Source organism: Kogia breviceps, chromosome X (assembly GCF_026419965.1).
Source record: "Kogia breviceps isolate mKogBre1 chromosome X, mKogBre1 haplotype 1, whole genome shotgun sequence".
In the NCBI taxonomy this organism is placed as follows: Eukaryota; Metazoa; Chordata; class Mammalia; order Artiodactyla; family Physeteridae; genus Kogia; species Kogia breviceps.
In genome coordinates, this window is record NC_081330.1 from 44,055,802 (window position 1) to 44,076,942 (window position 21,141).

At 39.6% G+C, this 21,141-nt stretch overlaps 1 protein-coding gene across 1 annotated transcript in view; it reads left to right on the plus strand.

Moving 5' to 3' along the window:
* The first annotated feature begins 14,160 nt into the window (after positions 1-14,160).
* Positions 14,161-21,141, plus strand: part of XKRX (XK related X-linked) — a 70,482-nt gene continuing 63,501 nt past the window's right edge. The window contains exon 1 of the mRNA XM_067023447.1: positions 14,161-14,218. Coding sequence (XP_066879548.1) covers positions 14,202-14,218 — 17 coding nt within the window. The 5' untranslated portion in view covers positions 14,161-14,201. The remainder of the gene's footprint in view (positions 14,219-21,141) is intronic.

Below are 21,141 nucleotides of genomic sequence, written 5' to 3' on the forward strand. Positions count from 1 at the left end.
GATTTTTTTTTAAAGTGAGATCCACTCCTGTACTTGCTAAGCCATGCCTCAGTCACCTTAGTCTACCTGGCCCTAGTTCCGATAAAACTGTATTTATAAAAGCAGGCAGCCAGCCTACTGGCCATAATTTTACAATTTGATTTTCCAAATTATTGCATCAAGATATCATTTGTCTTGATTACTGAGTTTCTGGCACCCTCTTAAATTGTGTACCTAAGGGGAATGCCTTCTGCTTCACTCCCAGTTCTGGCCCTGGTCAATTATTTTGATTTTTGAAATGTTTTCTTCTTGTAATCTCTCTCTCTTTTTTACATAAGTAACACAATTTCTTTGTAACATTCGAACAACATAGGTGGGTATAAAGTACAGATGAGGGAATTCCCTGGCGGTCCAGTGGTTAGGACTCTGCACTTTCACTGCCGAGGGCCTGGGTTCAAGCCCTGGTCCAGGAATTAAGATCCCACAAGCTGTGTGGCACAGCCAAAATAAATAAATTAATAAATAAAGTACAGATGAAATACCTAGATGAAACAAGTGAGAATTAAAAGGAAATAAATTAAGCTTTCAAGTCAGTGAGCTAGAAGAACAATAAAGCTAAAGAAAACTGAAGGAAGAAATCAATAACATTTTAAAAATCCAGAAATTAATGAACTACAAAGGCAAGGCAGAAATAGAGACACAGAAATAGAGAACAAACGTATGGACACCAATGGGGGGGAAGTGGGTGGGGGGATGAATTGGGAGATTGGGATTGACATATATACACTAATATGTATAAAATAGATAACTAATAAGAACCTGCTGTATAACACAGGGAACTCCACTTTGCTGTACAGAAGAAACTAAGACAACATTGTAAAACAACTACACCCCAATAAAAACAAAATCAAAAAACCCACTATAGACTCAACAAATAAACCAGAAGGTGTTATTGGAAGAAAAAAATAAAATAGGGGCTTCCCTGGGGGTGCAGTGATTAAGAGTCCGCCTGCCAATGCAGGGGACACGGGTTCATGCCCCGGTATGGGAGAATCCCACATGCCGCGGAGCGGCTGGGCCCGTGAGCCATGGCCACTGAGCCTGCACGTCCAGAGCCTGTGCTCCGCAACGGGAGAGGCCACAATGGTGAGAGGCCCGAGTAACGCAAAATAAGATTGCCTGGAAGAATGCAAATGGCTAATATTAATTCTAGAAGCTACAGTAAACCTAACACAGCAGTATCCATGGGAAAAAACTGAGAAAGTTGTCAAAGAGCTTCTTCTATCCAAAATAAAATCATGAGACCCATATATTTTCACACTTATTTCCTTATGTTTTCCTGCATACTCTTCCAGTTGTCCTTTATTTTTATTTTCATTATACAGTTTAAAAATGTTTTTGTATACATATCATGAAGGTGGCACCTCAAATCAATGGCGAACAAATGAACTATTTAATAGATGGTGGTGGACAACTGGGTAGCTAAGGCAAAAAAAAAAAAGGTTGGATCTATATCTCATGCTGCAGACCAGGATAAATTACAGAAGAGTTAAGAGATTTAAGTGTAAACAGGGGAAATCATAAATGTACCCTAGGAAATCAGAGAATTTTTTTTTATAATCTTGAAGTGCAGAAGCCCTTTCTAACTATGAAAATTCAGAAGACATATAATAAAAGGTTGTTAAATTTGGCTACATAAAACAAAACTTCCTTCATTACACCATACACAGAAATGAATTCAAAATGGATTATAGAAGTAAATGTAAGAGCTTGAAACATGGGAGTAAATCTTTGTGAACGTGGGTTAAGCAAAGCCTTCTTACATATAACATCAAAGACCCAAGGAACAGGTACAAGAATGTGTGTGTGTGTGTGTGTGTGTAATTGAACATCATCAAAGTTAAAGAAAACTTTTTGTGCTGCAAATGATACCATCAAGAAAGTGAAAAGATGAAAAGACAACCCACAGAATGGGAGAAAAGATTTGAAAATCATTTACCTGATAAGGGACTGGTATCCAGAAGCCAGACACAAAAGGCCTCTTATTCCGTTTATAGGAAAATGTCCAGACTAGGCAAATCTCTAGAGACAGACAGTAGATTTATGGTTGTCTAGGGTTTAGGGTGGGGGGTTTCGGGAGAATTGGGGAGTGACTGCTAAGGAATTAATGAAAATATTCCAAAATTGATTGTTGTGATATATGCATAACCCTGTGAATATACTAAAAACCACTGAACTGAATAAGTGGTTGAGCTGTGTGAATGATATTGCAATAAAACAGTTTTAAAAATCAATAACTTGCTTGATAAAAAGCACTAAAAGCAAAGAGAGGAAACAATGTACAAACTGGAAAAAAAATTGCAGTTCATATTACAAAGACTTTTTCCCTTAATTTATAACGAACTCCTGGAAATCAGTAAGAAAAACAACAGCCCAAAAGAAGAATGAATGCAAGATATAAAAAGAAAACATAAATGTGTTTATGAACCATGAAAGGATGCTCAGTCTCTTCCATTATAGTGGAAATGCAGATTAAAAGTACCCTGAGATACCACTTTTTGTATCTCAGATTGGCAAAAGTTCCAAAGTTTGATAATGCACTGTTGGCAATACTATGGGGAAACATGAATTTTAAAAAATTACTGGTCAGAGTGTAAATTGGCAGTATCCCGTGGAGGGAAATATAGCAATATAGATTAAGATTATAAATGTATATATACCTTTTGACCCAGTAATTCCATTCCTGAGGCTTTATCCTACAAATATACTGACACACATGTAAAATGACATGCATTGATTGATTGCAATATTATAACAGCAAATGATGAGCTATCCTAAAAGTCCATCAGTGAGGAACTAGTTAACTCAAATATACTACATCCATACAATGGAATACCATGCTGCTATAAAAAAGAATGAAGATGTTTTCTGTTTACTGATATGGAAAGATCTCTAAGGTACGTTATTTTCTGTTAACAACTTTATCGAGTGAGATATAACTCATGTATCATAAAATTCAACCTTAATTAAAATGTACAATTCAAAGGTTTTTGGTACATTCTCAGACTTGTGTAGCCATCACTACTGTCTAATTGTGAACATTTTCATCACTCCAAAAGAAACCCTGCACCTCTCACCTGTCACTTCCTATTTTTCCCCAACCCCCTGGCCCTAGGCAACCACTAATCTACTTTATGTCTGTATGGATTTGCCTATTCTGCACAATTCATACAAGTGAAGTTCTTTGCAAATGTGGTCCTTCACATCTGGCTTCTTTCTCTTAGCATGATGTTTGTAAGGTTCATCTGTGTTGTAGCATGTAGCAGTACTTCATTCCTTTTTATGGCTGAATAATATTCCATTCTATGGATATATATATATACCACATTTTATTCACTCATCAGTTGATGGACACTTAGGTTGTTTCCACCTTTTGACTATTATGAATAAAGTTGCTATGAACATTCATGTACTAGTTTTTGTGGGGACATATGTTTTCATTTCTCTTGGGTAGATACCTAGTAATGTAATTGCTGGGTCATATGGTACCTATTTTAACCTTTTGAGGAACTGCCAGACTATTTCCAAAGCAGCCTCCCATCTTACATTCCCACTAGCGGTAGGAGTGTTCCAATTCCTCTATGTCCTTGTTAACTCTACTGTTGTCTTTTTTATTATACACATACTAATGGGTGAGAGTGGTACCTCCTTGTGGTTTTGATTTGATTGTATTTCTCCATGGTTAATGATGTTGAACATTTTTTCATGTTTATTGGCCATTTATATATATATATACATATATATATATTCTTTGGAGACCTGTCTATTTAGATCTTTTGCCCATTTTTCAGTTGGGTCATCTTTTTGTTATTGAGTTTTAAGAATTCTTTTAAAATTCTAGATATAAGTTCCTTATCAGATATATGATTTACAGAAATTTTCTGTTTTGTGAGTTGTCCACTTTCTTGCCATTATCCTTTGAAGCACAAGATTATTTAATTGTGATGATGTCCAGTCTGTTTTTTCTTTTGTGGCTTGTGATTTTGGTTCTGAATGGAAATAGCAAGGTATGCAGAATTGTTGATATAATGATAACTATCTTTGTAAAAACGGACAAAGGTGAAGAGAATATTGATTTGTATTTGCTGTATATGCATACAGAAACTGGTAAGTTTTATAAGAAACTGATTAATAGAAAATAAATAAGAAAAAATATAGGATTTCCCTGGTGGTTCAGTGGTTAAGTCTCCGTGCTTCCACTGCAGAGGGCACCAGTTCAATTCCTGGTCGGGGAACTAAGATCCCACATACTGCGATGTGCAGCCCAAAAAAACAAAAACAAAAAACTGATAATAGTAGTTATCTGTGATGGGGGAAAACTGCAGGGATGGGAGTCAGAGGTGTGGAGAAACTTTACTATATACCTTTATATGTTTCACTTTTGAATAAAATGAAAATATTTATTTTGCAAAACAATAGGTTAAAAAATGCAATGATTAAGAGTAAGCCTAGGGCTTCCCTGGTGGCGTAGTGGTTGAGAGTCCGCCTGCCGATGCAGGGGACGCGGGTTCGTGCCCCGGTCAGGAGGATCCGACATGCTGCGGAGCGGCTGGGCCCGTGAGCCATGGCCACTGAGCCTGCGTGTCCAGAGCCTGTGCTCCACAATGGGAGAGGCCACAACAGTGAGAGGCCCGCGTACCACAAAAAAAAAAAGAGTAAGCCTAGGATTCTGCTAACACTCAGACTGAGTAAAACAATAAACATGGCCTCAGAAAGGCAAGAAAAATTTATTTTGAAAAGACAGTATGTGCATATGGTAGAAAAAAAACAGTACATAAGAGTGCATGTGCATGCAGTGAATAATGAGTCTTCTTATTCCTGGCTCCTAGTCCTTCAGATGTCACCACTCTTCCTAGTTTCTTGTGTAGCCTACCAGATATATTCTGTGTGTGTGTGTACATCGCTCTTTCTCTCTTTTTTAAACAGATAGAAACAGACTATAAACACTGTTCTGATGGACCTAGAGATTATCATATTAAGTGAAATAAGTCAAAGGCAAAAAAATCATATGGTATCACTTATATGTGGAACCTAAAAAAGTGATATATAAACAAACTTATTTATAAAACAGAAATAGACTCACAGACATAGAAAACAAACTTATGGGGCCCATGAGCCATGGCCGCTGAGCCTGCGCGTCCAGAGCCTGTGCTCCTCAATGGGAGAGGCCACAACAGTGAGAGGCCCGCATACCGCAAAAGAAAAAAAAAAAAAAAAAAAAAGGAAAACAAACTTATGGTTACCAAAGGGGATAGCGGTGGTGGTGGGGGAGATAAATTAGGAGTTTGGGATTAATGTATACACACTACTGTGTATAAAATAGGTAAACAGCAAGGACCTACTTAATAGCACAGGGAACTATACTCAGTATCTTGTAATAACCTATAATGGAAAAGAATTTTAAAAAGAATATATATGTATAACCAAATCACTTTGCTGTATACCTGAAACTAACAGAACATTGTAAATGAACTATACTTCAATTTAAAAAATTTTTAAAAACCCACTATTCTGCACCATGCTTGTCACTTAACAATAGATTTTGGAGATTGTTCTACAATGATGTAGAATCTGCATCAGTACTTAAAGGTCTACTTAATTTTTAAAATAGGCTGTATAGTTTTAACTTACATAAATATATCATTTAACTTGTCCCTTTGAAGGGACATTCATCCTAATGAGGTTGTTTCTACTCTATTGTTACCACAGTGTTGCAGTGAATGTCCTTGTACATATATCTCTGAATATTTGTGCAATGACTATGTATATGTGATGAATAAGTGTATGTGATAGTATATTTATTAGATAAATCCCTGATGTGGAATTGCTGGGTTAAAAGATATATGATCTTAACGTTTCCATGTATTTTCTAACAGAGTTCTAGAATCAACTTACCAAAAATATTCTTTTGGGCTTGTGATTGGAATTTATTGATTCCAATTAATTAATTTAAGGAGAATTGAAATCTTTACAGTATTTTTTTCTATACAGGTATGTGACCTATCCAGTTACTCTAGGCTTATGGAATTCTCTAAATATAAACACGTATTTTTTTCCCAATACAGGTCTTTTTTCTAAAGATTAATACAAGATATTGTAAAGTTTTTACTGAGTTTATGAAAGGGACCTTTTTCATGATATTTTCTAACTGGTTATTGCTGATTTTGTGTCAAGCTACCTATTATTTGTTTTACAGGTTTTCCAGTTGATTCTCTTGCATTTTCTTGGTAGCTGGCCATATGATCACCACATAAAAGCAGTTTTGTCTCTCTCCTTCTAATACTTTTTTTTTCTTATTACATTGCATAAGAAGATGTTCCAGTGTAGGAGTGATAGCGAATATCTTGTCTTGTTCCTTATTTTAATAGGACAGTGCTATTGAAATGACTGAGTCTTAGCCAGGGAAACAAGAACTCATCTGGTTTGTTGGTTTGAGTGTAAATTAGTACAACCTTTTTAAACAAGGTTTAAAAGGTTTAGTCGTATATATCTTAGGGCCTTAAAAACATACAGGCCCTTCAACTCAGCAGTTCCTCTAAATAACTAAAAATGTAAGCAAAGATATAACTATAAGAATATTCATGAAGGGACTTTTTGAAATAGCAAAAGGTTAGAAACAGCTTACATTTCCAATAGCAAGGAATTAGATAAATAAGCTACATTACATTTATTTAATGAAATACCATATAGCCAATAAAAGTGAGGTAACTACGTATAGTGGAGAGAGAGACCCTGAGAGCATTACCTGGGAAACCAGTCTTTGGATCCCGAGCAGGAAGAATATAGTGGACCTCCTGCCTGAGATAGATTTATAACCTTAGTTTTCACGTTTGCTGCCTCTCTTGCGTGATTGCCTGGTTGTGACCACTCCTTGGCCCTGGATCTGGACTGTTCCTTCTTTTTGCTGTCAGCCTGTCATGGCTCCTTTGATCCTAGTTTACAGTCTGTCTCCTCTGTCTAGCTCTGCCTGTGGTGGGGTGACAACCGAGCTTTTCTCCACATCTGGTAATAATGTCACATTGCCTCGGGTTTCTGTATTTGCCTGGAGATTTTACTAGATGTGTTCTGCATTCATGAGGTGGCCAAGGATTAGAACTAAAAACAAGTCTAGCTTTTTTAAAAAGCAGAGTAAGCTATGAAATGATTGCAGAGTGACTGTGTGATCTCAGTAGAGATTCATTCATTTGGGTTTTCTAGGCTTTGAGACTTCCGGAACAGCTTTTAAAAATGTGGTTACACTTAGGAGCAATATCACCAATTAGCTCTCACCTGTGGAGGGAGAAGTGGTTGTAGTAGAGACCCTGTGGGAAAGGAGAGCTTCAAAGAAGAAACTGAATACCTATAATTGGGCTGTGTAGTATGGGTATTGAAACTGACATCCTCTAGTCATGATTTCTTCAACTCTGGAGTTGTTCTCAGATATGTGCCCAACAATTAAATTATGTTTTGAATCTTAACAGACTAAGGACGTGTAACTTAGTGAGCACTGTCTGATTTACAAACTGATATCAGGTCGGCTAGAGTTTTTAATTTTTGTCAATCCTAAATACCTCTAGAGAAGCCGCTTTCTCAGAAAAATATGGCTCTTAAAGCTACTATATAAATATCCATATAAAAATATTAGAAGGAAATAATCTAAAATGACAAAAAAAGTTGATTCATGGTAGTCAGATAAGTTTTATTCCCATTTCCCTATTTTTCACTTTACGTAAATAATATATTTGTATATTATATACATTACGTTTCCATTTCCTTTTTTTTTTTTTTTTTTTTTTTTTTGCTCTACGCGGGCCTCTCTCTGTTGTGGAGTGCAGGCTCAGCGGCCATGGCTCACGGGCCTAGCTGTTCCGCGGCATGTGGGATCTTCCCAGACTGGGGCACGAACCTTTCTCCCCTGTATTGGCAGGTGGACTCTCAACCACTGTACCACCAGGGAAGCCCCCTATTTTTTATTTTATATAAATAATATTATTTTTATAGCTGAAAAACATTAATGTAAAGCATAAATGTAAAGCGACTTTTATCTTCTCCTCCTTTGTTGCCTATATCTGTAAATGGCAATCCCATCTATTAGTTATATAAACCAGAAGCCAGAGTTATCTTTCTCATTCTCATATCCAACTGCCTACAAGGTGGATTCCAGCTGGATATCTTCTAGGTACTCTGAACTCAACATATCTAATGTTGCATGCTTCACATCTTTCCCCCAAACCTGTTCTTGCTCTGTATTTCCAATCTTGATGAATATACCAATTTACTTGGTCACTCAAGCCAGAAGCCTGGGAATTATATCTGAGTCCTTCTTTTCCTATACCCTCTGCCCACATGCAGTGTATCACCAAGTCTCCATCCCTACAGGTTACCATCATCTCTCACCAGATTATTACTGAAAGGGCCATGTTCTTAACTTGTGCTGCTGTCTTCATTCTTGCCCCCATCCATTCTGTTCTCTACAGCCAGAGTGAGTTTTCTAAAATGCCAGTCTCATTGTGTTTCTCTGGTGCTTGAAATCTGTCTGTTATGGGCTCCTTCTTGCTTTTAAAAATAAGTCTCAGATTCTTCACGAAGCCTCAAAGCCCCTTCATAATCTGGGTAGCCTCATTTTTCTATACACATTGAGTTCCTTTCCTTGAAAAAGATCATTTTTTCCCATTCTGGTCCTTTCTACATTCTGTTTCCTCAGATGGGGATGTGCTTTTTTCTTTTGGCTAACTAAACTCATTTTTCTATTTTTAACTTAGCTATCCCCTAAGGAATATCTGATGAATAAATATAGGATTAGCTGTAGGTAATCAGCTTCCTGGTAATTCTGTTAGTGTTACCCCTTGTAAGTAAGATCTTAGAATAATGCTTTCATCATTTTTATAATGAAAAGTTTTAAGCATACAAGAAATTTGAAAGAATAATACAATGAACACTAGTATATCCACCTCCAGGATTCAACAAATGTTAACAGTTTGCCATGTTTGCTTTATCTGTGTATCTGTTCTTTGATAAACCATTTGAAAGTAAGTGGTAGACACCATGACACTTCACCTTTAAACGTCTCAGCATACATCTTCTAAATGTAAGGACGTTTTTCTACATAATCATAATACCGTAAGCCCAACTAAAAAATAAATTACCAGTAACTCACTGATCTTCACTAGTGTTATCCAGTATCTAGTACAGTCCTTCCCAACGTGTGGTCTGCAGACTGCTTGATGGTTCAGAGGGAGATAAGGAACTTGTACCAGAGTGTGTATCAGTGCACCACATCCTTCATTGAGGAAGTTTTGTTACCAAAAATATGTCAGCCAGATTAAATAGTGTGCTTAATGACCTGGTTCATTTACATCTGTGGGCTGGCTGAGTAGTACTGCTCTATATTCAGATTTCCCCAGCTGTCCCCTGAAGTCTTTTATGGCCAGTTCACATGTTGCATTTGAGTGTGGTCTCTCTTTAGTGTCTTTTAATCTAGAAGAGTCTCCCCACTTTTTGTTAATAGCACTGACTTTTAGAGACCAGGTATGCCCCACTTATGAATCTTTCTGACTGTTGTGTGTGTTACCAACTGTCCTAGTTTTCCTGGGACTCTCCTGGTTTAACACTGATCCTGCATCCTGGACAGTCCTCAGTCCTGGGCAAACCAGGATGATTTGTTTTCTTATGATAGTGTTTATCTTTCCCTTCCAGCACCTGAGTTTCCTGTAAACTGGAAGTTGTTGGGTCTAGAGGCTTGATTAGATTCAGTTTTGATAAGAATGCTTCTTCATAAATAATGCTGTGTACTTCATGTAGCATCCCATCCAGTGGTACATAATGGCAGTTGTCCACTCTTAGTAAAGGTAATGGTTAAGGTGGTGGCCCTCAGAACTCTCCATGTAATTTTAATTTTCTCTTCCTAATTAGCAAGAAATCTGGGGTGTTACTTTGGTACTATGTGACTGTCCTGTTCCCCAATAACCTCTCACCTAAAATTTCAGCATCCATCAATTCCTGTTTCCTCACTCAGTAATTTGTTTTTCTAATTTTTAAAATGTATTTCCTGACTTTGTGATTTAATCAGGGGTTATAAGATGGTGATTTCTTAATTCTATCATCCAGTCTATGTTTCTTAGCTGGCATTCTTCCGTAAAGATGAGCTTTTTCTCATCTGTAGGATATGGACCAAAAAGATCATGTAAAGGCCTAATTCTTTCCTCTGGAATACCTATTTTCAGAGCAAGTTGATGTAATAGTTACTTCCAATAGTAGAGAAATAGTTTTACTTATTGTTTTGGAAGTCACTTACTTCATTGTTTCTCTTAATGTAAATTCAGTGCTTTACATTCAGTTCAGCATTTTCTTTGTAATGCTCAAATTTTCTCCAGTTTGGCCAGTGGGAGTCCCTTTAGTCCTTTTGACATGCTTTCATGAGTCTTTGAGCACTTCCTTAGATTCTGACAGAAAATTCCTAGGCTCACCATACATTTCTCTGCCCTAGTCCTGGAATCAGCTGTTTCCAAGGAGCCCTGGTTCCTTTTAGTGGAGGATGGATGCTGGATGTTAGAAGCAAAATCTAACACTACTGTATTCCAATCTGTGAGCTGTAAAACATTACCACAGTGACCAAGTGTCCCGATTTACTCTGAACCTGGAACTTTCGGTGCTAAAACCAGGAGCGTCCTAACCAAACCAGGACAACAAGTTGGTCACCCTAAATTGGTCACATTGTTTTTTAAACTATTATTATTATTTTTAATTGTATTGAAGTATAGTTGATTTACAATTCCCATTGTTAATACATAGTAATGATTAAGGAAGAATGGTGGAAATTGGAATTGGGACATGTGGACCAGTAGTACCTAAGTAGCTATACATTCTCAGGAAATTTAAGGGTTTATACTAAATGATCTCTTCCAGCTGTAAAATATCTAGGACTAAGGCAGTGGATCACAAGCCTCAGCGCACATTTGTATCACCTTTAAAAATGTTGATCCCTGGGCCTCAGACATTACAATTTAATTGGTTTAGGGAGGGGCTCAGACATCAGTATTTTTTAAATGCCCACCAGTGATTCTCATGTGCAGCCAAGGCTGAGAACCAGTGGTCCACGGGGGGCTCTACCTTTCAAAGTGTGATCCCTGGACCAACAGCATTGGCATCACCTAGGAGCTTGTTAGAAATGCAGACTTTCAGGTTCCACCCTAACTGGATCAGAACCTCTGAGGGTGAGGCCCAGCTATGTGGGGTTTTTTTGTGTGTTTTTTGGGAGGGGGGATACGCGGGCTTCTCACTGTTGAGGCCGCTCCCATTGCAGAGCATAGGCTCCGGACATGCAGGCTCAGCGGCCATGGCTCATGGGCCCAGCCGCTCTGTGGCATGTGGGATCCTCCCGGACCGGGACACGAACCTGCATCCCCTGCATCGGCAGGCGGACTCTCAACCACTGCACTACCAGGGAAGCCCATGTGTGTTTTATTTAATGTGCCCTCCAGGTGATTCTGCTGCACACTCAAGTTTGAGAACCACTGGTTTAGAGTGACAGATCTTAGCCTTGGTTGTGTCAACTGAAATAAAAACACATAACGTGAGAACTGTGAGTTCAGTTTTATTTGGGGACTTAACTGAGGCCTAAAGCCCGGGAGACAGCCTATCAGAGAGCTCTGAGGAACTGCTCCAAAGAGGTAAGGGGGGAGGTCAGCATGTATGTGATTTTGGTGAAGAGGATATGTGCAACCAAGCACACATCCTGGCAGAAGGTTGCTGCTAGTCACGAGGAACAGACATCTTAGCTAATGATTTTAGTGCTTTTCTAAGTATGGGAAGATGCAAGAATCTGGGTTCATAAAAATTTTTCCTGAAAATATGTAACTGAGGGCCTGTTCTGCCTGTTTTCCCAGAGCAGAGTGCCTCATTCTTGATCTTCGCTCTGCATTCCTTTCAGGGTATACTGTAAGTAGAACTGGATGTTGGGCAACATTCTTTGTTTTACAGTTGCAACATTAGAATCACTTGGGGACCTTTTTTTTTTAGCATTTTAAGCTATTTTTATTTTTAAAAGTATTTTTATTTAAGATATGTATTTTTTAAATGTTTATTTTAGATTGGAGTATAGTTGATTTACACGGTTGTGTTAGTTTCAGGTGTACAGAAAAGTGATTTAGTTATACATATACATATATCCATTCTTTTTCAGATTCTTTTCCCATATAGGTTATTACAGAATATTGAGTAGAGTTCCCTGTGCTATACAGTAGGTCCTTGTTGATTATCTAGTTTATATATAGTGGTGTGTATATGTTAATCCCAACCTCCTAGTTTATCCCTCTCCCTCACCTTTTCACCTGGGGACCTTTTAAAACAGAGATTCCTGGATGTCATCCCCTCAGAGATTCTGATTTAATTCACTTTGGGTGTGGCCCTAGCATCATTATTTTAAAAGCTCTCTAGATGTCTCTAATGTGTAGGTAAGGATGAGAATCATGGTCTAGGGCTTTTTTCCTCCAAGCCCAGAGTTTGGCTTGGTGAGTAAAAATGCACATGAAGTTGCAGGTAAAAACTAACTAGTTGGATAATACGTAGGTCAAATAGCTTGCTTTTCTGCTTCCTCCTTGTCTACATCCACGCAGGGTCTCTGAGCAGTGGTTTGCAGCCCTTTGCAAAGGTTTTCATCCCTTTAAAGTACTTTATTTCCTATTCTTTCTGCAGTTATTTTGGGGAGTGTGGTAGGGAGTGGGGCTTAGATACTATCAGTTACAAGTGATCCTAGACAAGCCTTAAAAGTTGACCCTCATACATGGCAAGAGAAAAGTGAGCTCATTTTAATATTAAAGTAGGACAGTTGTTCTAAGGGTTTGTCCTCAGCCTGCTTCCCACCTGGCTTCTAGAACTGGCTTCTTCACATTAGGCTCATCTTAGAGTTGCTGAACATCTGAGTGCAAATTTTGCCATTGCCCTTATTGCAGGTGTGGAGTTGCAGCTACGGCCGTGCTTCCCAGTCTTGGCTGCACATTGAACTCCTCTGGGAGTTCAAAAAACTCCTGTTTTTCTGAAAAATCCTTTTCAAAAAATCCTGGTTCCTGGGACTTGAGCACTACCCCCACATCTTCTAATTTAATTGGTCTGGGATGTGGCCCAAGCATCTGGACTTTTAAAAGATGCCCTGAAGATGATTCTAACATGCAGCCAGGGTTATGATCCTCCGATTAGGGCTGTGGTTCCCAAACTTGTCTGCACATTAAAATCCCCTGGGGTTCCTTTAGAACTTCCAAAACCCAGGCCACACCCCAGATCAGTTAAGTCATCACAGTATCTGGGGGTGGGACACAGGCATTGGTAATTTTGAAGTTTCCCCAGTGATTCCCATATGCATCCAGCCTCGAAAACCACGGGGTTAGGGTATTTGATTGTTTGGAGGCTGGGAGAGAGAAGAGAATGATTGTCATTTGCTGAGATTTAAGTCTTCCAGCCCTTCACTTTTAAAATCACGTTGCCAGTTCATAATTTACAGGGTCATCATTGTCATTTTTCCAAGAAATATATTTCAAAATGGAATGCCATATAGTCATGAACCAGTTGAAGCTCCCTTAGAACTCACCAATTAATGCAAGTGTGAAAAGACAGTTGAAATGGAATATAATTATTGCATCCCAGACTTAAAAAATTTCCATCAGCTGATTTGATTTCATCATTATATGTATCTGCACATTATAGTTCCCATTGTTTCTCATCAAAAGAGACTAAGTGGCGGGGTGGGGGCAGGCAATGCTGACATCTAGCCCAGAGCCACAAAATGGAGGAACATGTCAATATCCTCAAGTCCATTCCTAACTGTTAGGGACCCTCAGGGTACACAGAGTGGAGAGGACTTTTTCTCTGAGGACCTAAAAAAGGAATTTAAATATATAAAGGTGTTGGGATTCATTGATTGCATTTACTGATCACCTTTACTTGTAACCAATCCAAGGAATACCTAAGGAGAAGAGAGGACTGTTACTTAGCTCTTTACTGGTCTATCTCCTTTAACTAGACTGTAAGGTTTGAGGGAATAAGAGCTGTTCAGTGTTGTATCTCTGTCTAGCACCCAGCACAGTGGCTGAAATGTAGCAGGTTCTCAGAGCGGCAATATAACATACTGGCCAAGACAACCATCTTTGGAATCAGGCTGACCCAGCCTTGAATTCTGGCTCCATCACTCTATGCTGTGTGACCTTGGGTGAGTTACTTAACCTCTTAAATCCTCTGTTCCCTGCCCCTCTACCTGTAAAAGAAGGGTAATAATAGTACTTACTTCATGAGATTGTGGTGACCAATTCAACGAAACAATATTTGTAAAGCACTTTGCAAATTGCCTGGCACATAGTTGGCATGGATTAAGGGGGGGGGTATTCTTGATTTTCCGATTACTTGTTGAAGGAATAAATGGATGTTATAGCCTGCTTTCCCTTTCCTCTCAAGATTAACGAGTCAAATTAACCTAATCAATTTGGTTTTTGTAAGATTTCAGTACTTAATTTCAGGCAAACAAAACCAAACACACATTGGAAAGAGTACTTTCCCTGTTGGTGTGGGTGTTTCTCAGCATTTATGTTACACTCAAATATTACATCTTCTAGTAAAAAGTTTCAATACAGTTTGAATAAAAATGACACATAGGAAACAGATAAGGCCATCCTGCTCATTTTGTCACCCTCATAATATTAGTTGCTAAAATAACCCACTTGTCAAATCCCTTTGTACTACTGTGAGAAGTGCTGATGTAAGACATGTTTTCTGAAAATAACCATGATGAGGTGTTCTGAATTAAGGGCTTTGGTACAGAAGTGATAGAGTTCCCTTCTGGATAGAATAGCTCAGGATCATAAATTGCCCAGACACCTACTGGCTTACCTGTTCCACCTCCTAAAAGGAAACTTGTTTCTAGGGGTGTTTTTTTTAACTGAACATTCTATATATAATTACTGCATGGGATTCTGGATTGGATCCTGCACAGAAGGACATTAGTGGAAAAACTGGTGAAATCTGAATGAAGTCTGTAGTTTAGTAAATAGTATTGTGCTAATGTTAATATCATCGTTTTGATCAATGTACCAGAATTATATGAGGTGTTAACTTTAGGGGAAGCTGGGTGAAGGGTATATGGGAACTCTTTGTACTATATTTACAACTCTTCTGTAAATCTAAAATTATTTCAAAATACAAAGTTTAAAAAAAAACCTACACATAGTCTTTTAAAAACTAAACATACTGATTGGAAGCTAATTCTAGAAAAACCAAGTCTGGGCAGGTGTTGAAGCCAGGACCCCAGAAGGAGAATAGTGCTCACCCAGACACCCAAATATGTGATAGATGTTTGGCTAACTGTAAGCACTACCAGTGACAAGGTGACAAGGGGTGGGGCTGGGGGAGAGCATTTAGCAATTCTTTTTCAATAAGGAATTTCTGTCAGCCTATCAAAAAACAGTTCCTTTCTCTCCATATAAGCTAACTTAGTTCAAAACACAGCAGTCTGGCTTCAGAGAGGTCCAAATACATGTTTCCTTAAACTCCCATCTTAGAGTTTGGTGGGCTAGGTGTTTTGAAGGAATTTCTCATTGGAGTGCTAAACCTGAAATGATAACGCGCCCTGATCTTGAGAAGGGGAGTGGGAAGAGGAAGAATCCAGTCATTTTAAAGCACCAGCCCCCTTAGCATTCAGTTCTTCTTTATTCCCTGAATTAAATGATCTGCAGAGTTAACTCCTATGTCACTTAAAAGTCAGGTGCCTCAGTAACCTAGCGTGACCAGCATGACAGTTTTAAAAGGTGTATTATAATGAAAGGTGTTGCGTGGGGGGGGACTCAAAGGACTGTGGTGCCCTTCATTCTCTTTGGTTCTTTAGGGATGAACTCTTCGATGTGTGTTTTCCATAGTTCTGATCGGCATGTGTAGCTATTTCCTATTTTGCTGTTTTCATGTGACATTATTTCACATTCTGGTTCCCACCTGCACAGTGTACATAATTGGCATCTTTAATGGCCATATAACATGCCATTGTATCGAATAGCAGGATAGTTCTTAGGGCTGGGCTCATTTTTCTGAGCAGATATAAAAGTCCTGCTGTCTCTTAGCATCAGAGGTCTATTTTAGTTCCTGGAAGTGGTGACTGGCAGGAGCGTGGGATTGCATGGGATTCTTGAGTCATCATCAAACAGTGCAGTTTGAGCACTTTGTTAACATCGCTCTGCCTGACACCTGACAGCAGAGCCTCCTGGGCTCCCTGAACCTGAGCCGGGCACTTCAGGGGCACCGGAGTGGAAGTATAAGCCCCCCAACTCCCATGACCCTCAGCTGATACTCTCTCCCTGCCAACAGTAGGAAGTTCCTGCTGCTTTCTCTCTTGGCTGGGATAACAACTCCACCTGTGTTTCCCACAGAACTTGATATGGAAGAAAAGGCAAGGAGGAGTGGGAGGATGGATTATTATAGCTAAAGGAATAAGGCACAGGTCAGGGGAGCCATGGCTGCAGTTCTTTTAGGCACACCTGTGAAAATAAAGTGGGATGGGGGGATGGTTTCAAGTCCTGGAAAGCTGGGCGATAGAGCTCCTGTTCTCTACACCCCTTCCTGTCAGAAATTCAAGTTTGGCCCATCCAATAAAGGGTTTACAGGGGTGAGTGACAAAGCAGTGAGTCCAGGCATGAGCCCTACTCCACCCATAGCCAATGGTGTTTTATAGTTAAGGATGCTAATTGGCAAAATTTTCCTGAGTGGTGTTGTGTTCGGTGTATTTGGTTAGGTCTTGCCAGTTGCAACTGCCTTGAAAACGAGTGATTTTTAATAGAATACTGGGAGGGAAGAGTGATATTAGAAACACCACTGGGATGGCCCAAACACTCAAATTTCCATGGGATTTGTGACTAGGTTAGCTATTCCTGGTTTCCATCTCCAACCCTAAATTACCACAGTTCTTCCTTAACCCTTATGGTGTACTGAATCTCTGACCCATGTTCTGCAGATCATACTGGATACCAACCTTACTGATTGGGCAATACAGGGTGGGTAGAAACAGTATATGAAGAGTAGTAACAAGATTTCAGGAGTAAAAACCATTCAGAGCAGAGGGACCCCTCTACCTATACATATGGAATTCTCATGTCTGAAAGCCCAGGCCTGTCTTGCAAGACAAAATGGACAAGTATCCGGAGCCACGTGGGGCTTGTTGAATGATGGGCCAGGGTCATATGTTCAAAGTGTCTCTGACAGGAGCTAGACTTTAAAAATCCTGGAGGAGGGAGGCCAAGACCTTGACAATGAGAGAAAATCCAAGGCAACCACTTGCCTGAAAGAAAATTTACCCTCAAGGCTCAAATAACTCTCACTGGTCTTGGTCCCCAGGCTGCCACGCTAAGACAGATTTGTACGACCTTTTTGGCAGGTTTAGGATTCTCAAACCTGGGAATCATTGGTTGGCAGTGGTTATAGTTACCCTAGATCCCTATACTATTTGTATTTTAGAATCTAAGACATCTCTCTTTGGGTTGTGCTTTGCAGAAAAGAGCATACTTCTCCCAGAAAGGAGGTATAGCTATCTAATGATCTAAGATCCTCCTCTAATCATAATAATAGTAGCTAACATTTCGTGAGCTACTTATTATGTGCCAGGCACTCTGATAAGCATTTTGCTAGGGATTGTCCCCTTTGATTCTCCCAACAAGCCCATGAGGTACATACTCTTATTCCTGTCTTCACTGGGGGAAATTGCTTGGTCACCCAGCTTGATAAGGGGTTTGGAGTATGGTAACAGCCTGCAGCAACAAAATTATTCACTCAAAAATAAATAAGAATAGGGGCTCCCCTGGTGGCGCAGTGGTTGAGAGTCCACCTGCCAATGCAGGGGACGCGGGTTTGTGCCCCGGTCCGGGAAGATCCCACATGCCGCAGAGCTGCTGGGCCCGTGAGCCATGGCCGCTGAGCCTGCGCGTCCGGAGCCTGTGCTCCGCAACGGGAGAGGCCACAACAGTGAGAGGCCCGCGTACCGCAAAAAAAAAAAAAAAAAAAAAAAAAAGAATACTGAAAGAGAAATTAAAGAAACACTCCCATTTATCACTGCAACAAAAAGAATAAAATACCTAGGAATAGACCTACCTAAGGAGAAAAAAGACCTGTATGCAGAAAACTATAAGACACTGATGAAAGAAATTAAAGATGATACAAACAGATGGAGAGGTATATACCATGTTCTTGGATTGGAAGAATCAACATTGTGAAAATGACTATAGATTCACTGCAATCCCCATCAAACCACCAATGGCATTTTTCACAGAACTAGAACAAAAAATTTCACAATTTGTATGGAAACACAAAAGACCCCGAATAGCCAAAGCAATCTTGAGAAACAAAAACGGAGCTGGAGGAATCAGGCTCCTGGACTTAAGGCTATACTACAAAGCTACAGTAATCAAGACAGTATGGTACTGGCACAAAAACAGAAATATAGATCAATGGAACAGGATAGAAAGGCCAGAGAAATAAACCCACGCATATATGGTCACCTTATCTTTGATAAAGGAGGCTAGAGTATACAGTGGAGAAAAGACAGCCTCTTCAATAAGTGGTGCTGGGAAAACTGGACAGCTACATGTGAAAGAATGAAATTAGAACACTCCCTAGCACCATACACAAAAATAAACTAAAAATGGATTAAAGACCTAAATGTAAGGCCAGACACTATAAAACTCTCAGAGGAAAACATAGGCAGAACACTCTGTGACATAAATCACAGGAAGATCCTTTTGACCCACCTCCTAGAGAAATAGAAATAAAAACAAAAATAAACAAATGGGACCTAATGAAACTTAAAAGTTTTGCACAGCAAAGGAAACCATAAAGAAGACGAAAAACCAACTCTCAGAATAGGAGAAAATATGAAGCAAGTGACAAAGGATTAATCTCCAAAATATACAAGCAGCTTGTGCAACTCAATATCAAAAAAACAACCCAACCCAAAAATGGGCAGAAGACCTAAATAGACATTTCTCCAAAGAAGATAAACAGACTGCCAACAAACACATGAAAGGATGCTCAACATCACTAATCATTAGAGAAATGCAAATCAAAACGACAATTGGGTATCACCTCACACTGGTCCGAATGGCCATCATCAAAAATCTACAAACAGTAAATGCTGGAGAGGGTGTGGAGAAAAGGGAACACTCTTGCACTGTTGGTGGGAATGTAAATTGATACAGCCACAATGGAGAACTGTATGGAGGTTCCTTAAAAAACTAAAAACTACCATATGACCCAGCAATCCCACTGCTGGGCATATACCCTGAGAAAATCATAATTCAAAAAGAGTCATGTACCACAGTGTCCATTGCAGCACTGTTTACAATAGCCAGGACATGGAAGCAACCTAAGTGTACATCAAAAGATGAATGAATAAAGAAGATGTGGCACGTTGTGCAGTGGAATATTACTCAGTCATGAAAAGAAACGAAATTGAGTTATTTGTAGTGAGGTGGATGGACCTAGAGTTTGTCATACAGAGTGAAGTAAGTCAGCAAGAGAAAAACAAATACTGTATGCTAAAACATGTTTATGGAATCTAAGGGAAAAAATGGTTCTGAAGAACTTAGGCGCAGGATAGGAATAAAGACACAGATGTAGAGAATGGACTTGACATGGGAAGGGGGAAGGGTAAGCTGGGACAAAGTGAGGGAATAGCATTGACATATATACTCTACCAAATGTAAAATAGATAGCTAGTGGGAAGCAGCCGCATTGCACAGGGAGATCAGCTCCGTGCTTTGTGACCACCTAGAGGGGTGGGATAAGGAGGGTGGGAGGGAGACAGAAGAGGGAGGGGATATGGGGATATATGTATACATATAGCTGATTCACTTTGTTATACAGCAGCCACTAAACATTGTAAAGCAATTATACTTCAGTAAAGATGTTAAATAAGAGTATGCTGGCTGTATTGGGGGATATTCTTTAAATTTTTATTTATTTATTCATTTTATTATTGATTGATTGATTGCTGCATTGGGTCTTCATTGCTGCCTGCGGGCTTTCTTTAGTTGTGGCAAGTGGGGGCTACTCTTCGTTGAGGTGTGTGGGCTTCTCATTGTGATGGCTTCTCTTGTTACAGAGCATGGGCTCTAGGCGTGTGGGCTTCAGTAGTTGTAGCATGCAGGGTTCAGTAATTGTGGCTCGCGGGCTCTAGAGTGCAGGCTCAGTAGTTGTGGTGCACGAGCTTAGTTGCTCTGCAGCATGTGGGATATTCCCGGACCAGGGCTGGAACTTGTGTCCCCTACATTGGCAGGCGGATCCTTAACCATTCTGCCACCAGGGGAGCCCTCTTTAAATATTTTTAGTTGTTAGATTTTATGTAGGAAAATTTGGTTGACACCCAGGAACACATATATTGTACAAAGGGAAGTATGCTAATATACTGAAATTCAGTTTTGTCAGAGTTCATTTCAACCTAAATTCTCCACCCTGCCCATATTCACAGATAACATTCCCACACCCTTTTAGCCATACTTTTCCTTCTCTCTTGGCTGAGAAAGTATGCCTGCCTCATAGACATACATGCCATATAGAGAAATGTGGGTGGTCCAGTTTTCTGAAGAACCTTGGTTTGTTGAATTATAGTCTGCCTGATAAAACTGTTCTTCAGTAGAGATATTTGCTGCATCCCTGGGTGAGAATGATTGTCAGCAGAATTCTTCAGTGGTATTTATTGGGCAAATTGGAGGAAAGTAGGTGGGTCAAGAGTGGCCAGAGAAGCCCCGGAGAGGGTATAGTACATCGGGGCAGGGAAGATAGCACACTGGCTTGGGCATGCAGGAGATCTAGATTTTAGGAGCATGTCTGTCAGTGATCAGCTCTACAGTCATGGGCAAGTCACTTAAACTCTCTGTACCAAATTCCTAATCTGTATAATGGGTTGGACTAGAAGTTCTGTAAGGTTCCTTCCAGCCCCATGACTAATAAGCTGAGCCTTAGTCAGAATCCTGTCAAAGACCCACAAAGTGCCTGGGGTGATCCTCTTGGACATGAGGCCATATGCAATGCATAATAGCAAATGCTGCAGTCTTTGACTGTGTCAGGCCCTCCAGATGGGGTTGTGAGACTGATCCTTTATGTGCC